We start from the raw sequence: 7,419 nt of genomic DNA, 5'->3' as shown, positions 1-7,419 counted from the left end.
TCAGTTAATGTTTACGTTTTGTAACTCAGGGGTCCTGGGTTCGATTTTCACATGTGGTGCTGATTTTTTCATAGGAGTTTCCTCTGGCGAGACTGCAGAGCCCTAGCCTAGAACTGGTGAAACCCATGAAGCATAATTAAGTGAATCTTTGCATTAATGTAAGTTAAATACACGGGCATAAACACCATACAAACAAACACATAAAGATATTAGTACATGTAGGATAATAGTGAAAATTTCCCATAAAGATGGTACTTAGATGATCAAAGCAGATAAGATCATATTTCTGTGAAAAAAAGTGTAGAAACTTATATCAGCAAGTGTAATATCTGACTACGTTACAGTTATTATCTCTCGAATCTATTATTATTCTACATAATTGTTACTTGTTTTATAAAAAAAAATAATGCACATGAATACATTTTCAGATATGAGCTAACAGCAAAGAGCAGCTGCTCTTTTAAGTCAGGCAGCAGAATTGTTGAATGTCAACACAAGTGACAGGAGTACACAATACCAGCACCTGCATCAGTAACCTCATTAGCACTAGTGCTGCAAAGGCAATTTTTGCACCCGACAGTAACAGAAGGAGGCATGGACAAGCAAATACAGGAACTGTGGCAGTGCCAGCACTGGACTATTATACCCAGGTGTAATAAGGTAGGCATCACTAAAGAGGCCCTGGCCTGTGCTAGATAATTTGGAACTACAGTTTATACCACACTAATTCTTTTTTAATGTAAAAATGTCTATTGTTTCATAATATTCATGCATATACATCTTATTTTACTGTGTAAACTTAAAGAAGTCATTTATTATTGAATACTTCCTAATTATTGTTTACAAGACCTTCCTGTACTTTCAATTTTTCTGGAATCCCCCTATATAAATAATGATGAGGAAAAATGCTTTTAGCAGTTGACTATAAAAAGGTTTATGGTTTGAGTTCCATAGTTTAGGATATTTCAAACAATTTCGAATTAAAAAAATTAATTCCCAAGTGTACCCGTCCATTGATGCAATATAGGAAATCAGATTCCACAACACGGCACTTACAAGTACTGTATACAAATAAACATGTGTATCGAGTTGAGTCAGATTCAAACTGCAAAGGTTATACCGGTAACTCTGATGGTATCAGTCATAGAATTAAAATGTTTTTTTTACCCGTAAATCCAAGGCCAATAACTAAAATAAGTTATCAGTTATAGAATTGCATATAATTCATGTTTCTTAATAAGGCCTAAGCTCTTGCATAAGTCAAGCTAAATATTTAATGATATCAACCTTAACAAGACAAATGTTTTGCATTCACTTCCCTACTGTAAATGAAGGTCCCTGGTTACAACTTATGACCACCTGTTGAAGGAGCTAGATGAAACCCGGGAGAGACACCAGCACAGAGGTGAATCAGATTAACTGGAGCTACAAGCAGCTCAAGAAAAACCTTCAGAGACCATTCTAAATGTTCTGATAATGATAATAGAGTGCGCTTTGTGTTTTATTGCTAAGAATTTGGCTGCTCTGTATCCAATATCTGAAGTGGTATTTTATTAAGAACTATAAAAAAAATAAGGCTTTATGCATGTGTGTAAAATGTCGTCCAAGATTAGCTTATGTTGTCCACACATGATTATCTGGGACAACACTTTCTGCCTAGACTGGATTTTTTTTTTTCAAAATACTTTCTTTAAACGAATAATCTCTTAAACCCAGAAAGTGTCTTTCCTGATTAGCCTGTGCGAACCGTACAAGTTAATCTGCGACGACACTTTAGGAACATGCATTAAACCCCATTTTCCCAGAGCAAGGGTCAATTGTATTTATTTGCTTTCAATATTCACATCCCCTTTATTTTAGGATCATACAAATTCTTAATGCCTATTTATTGTAAGCTGAATATTCAGTCAAAATAAAAAAGTGTCCTTAGATCTTTGTTAAGACAGGACCCTGAATTCTAGCATTTAATGAGGTTATGTGATTGTCCGCACTTATTCTATGTCTTTTATAAGTAAAAGGTGAACACTATTAACAATATAATTTGCTACCAAAAATGTTTTCCATATATTATTTGTTAACATGAAAGAAGTTAACATGTGTAAAAAAAAAGTTTGGCAAACAAACTGACAGGTAACAATCAGTTTATTTATTGTGCATCCAGGCATTTACATATAACCAGACAGTAGTGCAATCTCGCATGTATATGTAGGTTTTTAACTTATATTGCACCAGTTTATAGATTGTTTTGAAAACAATTGTATGATCATGGTAAAGTTACATACGTCTAGTCATAAGCAGTATGTCTGGGATACACTAGCAACAGGACCGGAGGGATCATTTTGTTTTCAGATGATGTTTATGTATTGTGTGTTTCATCCTAATATTTATTTAACCAGTATGCCATGTAATACATATATTTTCTAATAAAATTGTAAAAAAGGTTATTCAGTATTTAGATTATTTTGACACGCTATTTCATGATGGATGGTTTCATCCACAGTCATTACACGACACACAACAACAACATAATTGAGCCTCGGTCTGGAAAATGGGTCTTAACGCATGTGTGTCAAGTATTATTCAGGGCAAATCAGTGATGAATTTTTCGCTAAATGGAATTTTTCGATAAAAAAGTCTCTGCCGGAAAGTGTTGTCCCTGATAAACCTGTGCTGACGGTACAGGCTAATCTGAGACAAAACTTTGAGCACATGCATTGGGTCCAATTCTCCCAGAGCCAGACACAAATGTTAAAGCAATGCCCGTTAAATTAAGAAATATATCCCATGACAAAATAGTGGTTTGCTATATATTGAAAATCTCATAATTGTTCAAATAAAAAAGATTTATTCATTATTTACAACAAGATGCAATTATCTTTAAAAAACAACAACAACAACACCACAATTGGCATTTCATGTAAAAGCTATTCACACTAGATGATAAATTAAACTGGTATTTAAAAAGTAATATAGATTCACAAAGATATTATCAGCTTGTTAAATTCAGTAGCAACATAGCCAAATGCACACAGTTAAACAAAGAACGCCGTTAGAATAAGCATTTATACAAATTCCAAAAGTTTAACTGCAGTTGTCAATAACACACACGAAGTAAAGATATATATGAAGTAATTATAAACTTATCAACATGTGACAATGAGATTAAGTGTTTGCATCGCAAATGTAACTAGGCAAAATGCAACTGTATAAGAAAGCATATGCTAGTAGTTAAAATGAGAATGTCATTTAACATTTGCAATAACTGAATATAAACGGACGACTTATATCCAAGTGAATGTCAAAGTTGATTTAAGATTAGTCTAGTATCATAATCAGAATATAAACGCACGAATTTTGATATGAGTTTTACAGAAAAATCGAAGAATACAGTTTTATCAAATATGCTGTCGAGTTCTTCTTTTTTTGACGGATTAACGGGCAGACGAACAGAAAACGAATTTCAGTAACACACATGGCAGTTTCCAAGCCTAATTTATATATCTTTTTTTTTAACTTCGTACTTTTTTTATTAATATTAAGATTTATTGAAGTTTTAGTCACAGTACCCTGTGTATATTTGCTTAATATTAAATGAGATCCTTGTATAATCCTCACATTGTCATTATCAGAATACGAAGTTTCATCTAGTTAAAAAAGAACTTTGAGATATATATTGCACGATATATTTTCTCGGGCGGAGGCATTGGCGGACAAACGTAAAAGCAAGCATAGCAGAAGAAGGGTTCATCTATAGTTCCATTCGGTAAGACCGGTAAGATACCTGCAATAAATAATTAACCAGGAGCAAATTATAACCATGAACGAGTCGTTTCGCATCTTTAGTGTGTGCAGAAGCTATACTTGAAGGCGTTGTAATGACATTATTCAATTTAATACTTCATAATACGTAAGTGCATTAAATACGTACTAGTGCGTTTTAGCACATGTTACGAGATAAATGCAATAACACAGAGGATTTCATCAAATGAACTATTAAGGATTTTTCTTTAAAGAGAAATTCATAACGAAAAGGACACATTATTAACCTTGCACCAATTCTGGACTGGAGTGAAGGTCCGTGTTGATCAAACTACCAATGGAAGCGCTCGTTTGATCACTGTTAATGTCATCGGAAACACCACTGGTCTCATCTGTAAACAGTAAAATATAATTGATATTGCAATAACTGCATAATCATCAATCACTAAAAGCCTTCCTATCAAAATGAAGACAGTATATGAGATGTGAACACATTCACTACACACATACCTTTGATCTGAATGCATTTCTTAACAATAAGGTTCACAGCGTCGCTACGTTTTTGCAGAAAGTTCGTTAATTCCGTTGATACGTCCAAAGACAGATCCAACGAGAAATGGTTGACGCGTTGCTCTTTGACATGATTGCCGATTTCTTGTACTTTTTTCTCAAGGCATCTTTTAAGAATAAACGCTTGTTGCGGCGTGCCATTATCAATTACATCAGAACATAAAGGCAACACTTCGACGATACTCTGAAGAACAGTTTCAGACTCGGACCGTCTTTCACCAAGACGCTTGGCTTCAATCCCAACAGTGCATTTAGCTTCTATATTTAAACGTTCAATGGTTTCGTCAAATATTTTATTTATTTCTACTTTGGTTTTATGTAATTTATCTGAAAAGCTGAAAAGCTTGTCATATAGAGCAATAACCGTTTGCTTGCAATCTTCTATCTTACTACGTTCATAACCTGCTGCGTTAGCAAGTTTGTCCTTCAGGTTTTGCAATTCCTGACCGCTGTCGCCCGAAATATTCACTAACTCATTGATGTTTTCACATTTTCTGTGACTGAATGCACATGTACTACAGCACAGCAACGAATGATCTTTGCAGAAGAACTTAACTTTCTTTTTGTGTTCTTCGCATGCGTCCATTCCTTTAAGATCCACAGTGATAGATTTTATCTGAGAATCTTTAGCGTTTTCAAAATCATGTTTGCCTCTTGTATAACGAATGTGTCCAGGCTTGCATCCGTCACACAAGAATTCAGTACAAGATGTACAAAACAATGTCGCCTCGACTGAGATATTAATCTGTAAACAAGCCTCACATTGCTTTATCACAACACACTCGCCAGTCATGTCGCTGATTGATTCCTGTCCTAGGCTTTGTGTTGTTTCTTCGGTTGAATCCATTCACTTTGGTGTTTCAACAGAGACTACAAATAAATATAAGTTCACGTATACCTGGCTACTTTCGATTTCCAAATCGTAAATTTTTATTACTTTCAAAGTGTATCCAAAAATTATTATTTGTGCTATTTTACAAGAGGTATATCCTCAATAACATTGACTAAGTGTTGCAAAAATAGCAAGTTTATAATCCGTTAATACAGATGAGAAAAATGATATTATAATGACGTGTTTGTGAACGTTAAACGAAAGTTCAAGAGTGATTGCGGATGTGGTAATCAACGCCTACTCACTTTCCGGTAGATAAAGAGGCCAAACTACACTTATTTTGTAAACATTTTTGGTTTTACTTATAAGTAATGTTTTCTTGATAATCGCTTACAATCCATAACTATAAAAACAAGTGAAAACAACTATGCTTACACTGTTAATTTGTAGTTTTATGCATGTTCTTAATTTCATTGGATTAAAAAAATAGTGCATGTTAATGTTGTTAATCAGATAATAGGTAATGTTTGGTGTATAAATAGTAGCATCATGCGGTACAATATTAAAAATCTTTCCAACGAATGCACATGTATTAAACTGCGTATAGCATAATTATCAATCCGGATATATCTCTGGCTTTGGAATACTATTCAATAACATAGATCCAATAAGGAATCTTAAATATAAAAATAGTGTTAATACTTTCAGGAGAAGCAAAATACAGGCCGACATAACGGCTTAACTCGACTTCTTTACTGGGATGTGGAGTCGATGTTTTATTAAACTTAGTATGCAAACAGAAATGTTTATGTTCACCCATTTCGTCAAAAACTGTGCGTTAACAAGTCTAAAATATATATTTCTCCAAATGCAATTAGACGGGGAATATTACTTTCTGCTTGCCATACTTTATGAAGTTAGATTTGTTGCTTTTTTACCTGTCGCCTGGACATAAAAACGTTCAATACTATGTACATGTTTCCAGATAAAACACTTTTTTTCGATTTCCTAAAGTTTGCTTAACATCATGATATAAACTGCATAAGCGTCCTGCGCCATGCAAGAAGATCGCAGACGGCCTGTAAAATTCCTTTAAAAAATCCCTAATCTGACTTATCCATGGAGATGTATTGTGTCTCAGATCAGTGTATTTGAGGTTCGTTGATGACATAGTCTTTGAGAAGCAAAAACTAAAATAAGTATGTTAAAAGAAACGTTATGACGTTGTTACCACATTAAGTGACAAACTAAAAACCAAATACCAGTTGTCGAGGAATATTGATTGTTGATGTCTATGGTCTCGAATAAGTTAATACAGAATGTTAACAGAGAATGTCATGTTGTCGCCTATGGGTTTTCACACTTATTTCGGGCGTTGATTTCCTTGTTCCTCATTTACAGACCAAAATGTCGGGATTATCTTGTTTATGTTTTTAATGAAGTTATGATCCAATTAGTCACATACAAAGTGACACTTATCGCAAGCTCTTCATGATTTTCTTGAATGGTCTGCACCCGAAACCACTCCAGTTTGCACTTTCCATCTTACCAAATATTGTTTAAAAATAAACCTTTTATTAACATTTGTATAACCTTTTTTTCTTAAACGTGTATTTGTACGCATTCCGTATTGAACGGAATGTAATGATAGAGTCATACGATGGTTATGGATAATTTATCTCCAAATTACAACTTGTTTCAATGTCGTGATAATTTCTGCTGTTCCCCAATGCTTGACACAAGACGTTCTCTTTCGCCGACTCATTCTCATTTTTAATAAACTAGATGTTAACAGTAATGCACGCTATACGGGACTGCCCTGCGAGTGAAACCAAATTGAATTAAATGATTCGTTATATTCGCATTGGCCTTTACTTGCACATGTTCACCGTTGAAAAAAACTTATCTTTTATCCATAAATTTAAACGGTTAATTAAAAAAAAAATCAGATGTAAAACAGGTTTCCGCATAAACATTACACCGCTCTGAAAGTTTATATAAAGTTAAATTATATTATATTATAATCTTTGCGATTTATATTATTATAAGTCCTTCCAATCTTCACTACATCTTGAGTGTCGTAGTGTTGTCTTCAGAGTATATAACTATTATGTAAATGTCAACATTGACAAGTCAAGACTTAATTTTGAAATATGCAATTGTGTTATTATTTGCTAACAGATTCAGCAAAAGTTAGAATTACGTGACGAAATATAATGTATGTAAACATATCTGTTAACTGTTTGCTGTATTTGCAG

General features: G+C 33.7%; 2 protein-coding genes across 3 annotated transcripts in view; both read right to left on the bottom strand.

The window, feature by feature from the left end:
* LOC127836239 (uncharacterized) overlaps positions 1-5,444 on the bottom strand; it is a 13,234-nt gene extending 7,790 nt beyond the window's left edge. The window contains exons 1-2 of the mRNA XM_052362722.1: positions 4,270-5,444; positions 4,047-4,151 (exon numbers count right to left, since the gene is read on the bottom strand). Coding sequence (XP_052218682.1) covers positions 4,047-4,151; positions 4,270-5,176 — 1,012 coding nt within the window. The 5' untranslated portion in view covers positions 5,177-5,444. The remainder of the gene's footprint in view (positions 1-4,046; positions 4,152-4,269) is intronic.
* Positions 1-7,419, bottom strand: part of LOC127836235 (uncharacterized) — a 478,549-nt gene that overhangs the window by 458,594 nt on the left and 12,536 nt on the right. The gene's annotated exons all lie outside the window — the stretch shown is intronic.

This window comes from Dreissena polymorpha, chromosome 6, assembly GCF_020536995.1.
Source record: "Dreissena polymorpha isolate Duluth1 chromosome 6, UMN_Dpol_1.0, whole genome shotgun sequence".
Taxonomy (NCBI): Eukaryota; Metazoa; Mollusca; class Bivalvia; order Myida; family Dreissenidae; genus Dreissena; species Dreissena polymorpha.
The sequence above is the reverse complement of the archived record's forward strand: the minus strand, read 5'-3'. Positions and strand labels throughout refer to the sequence as shown.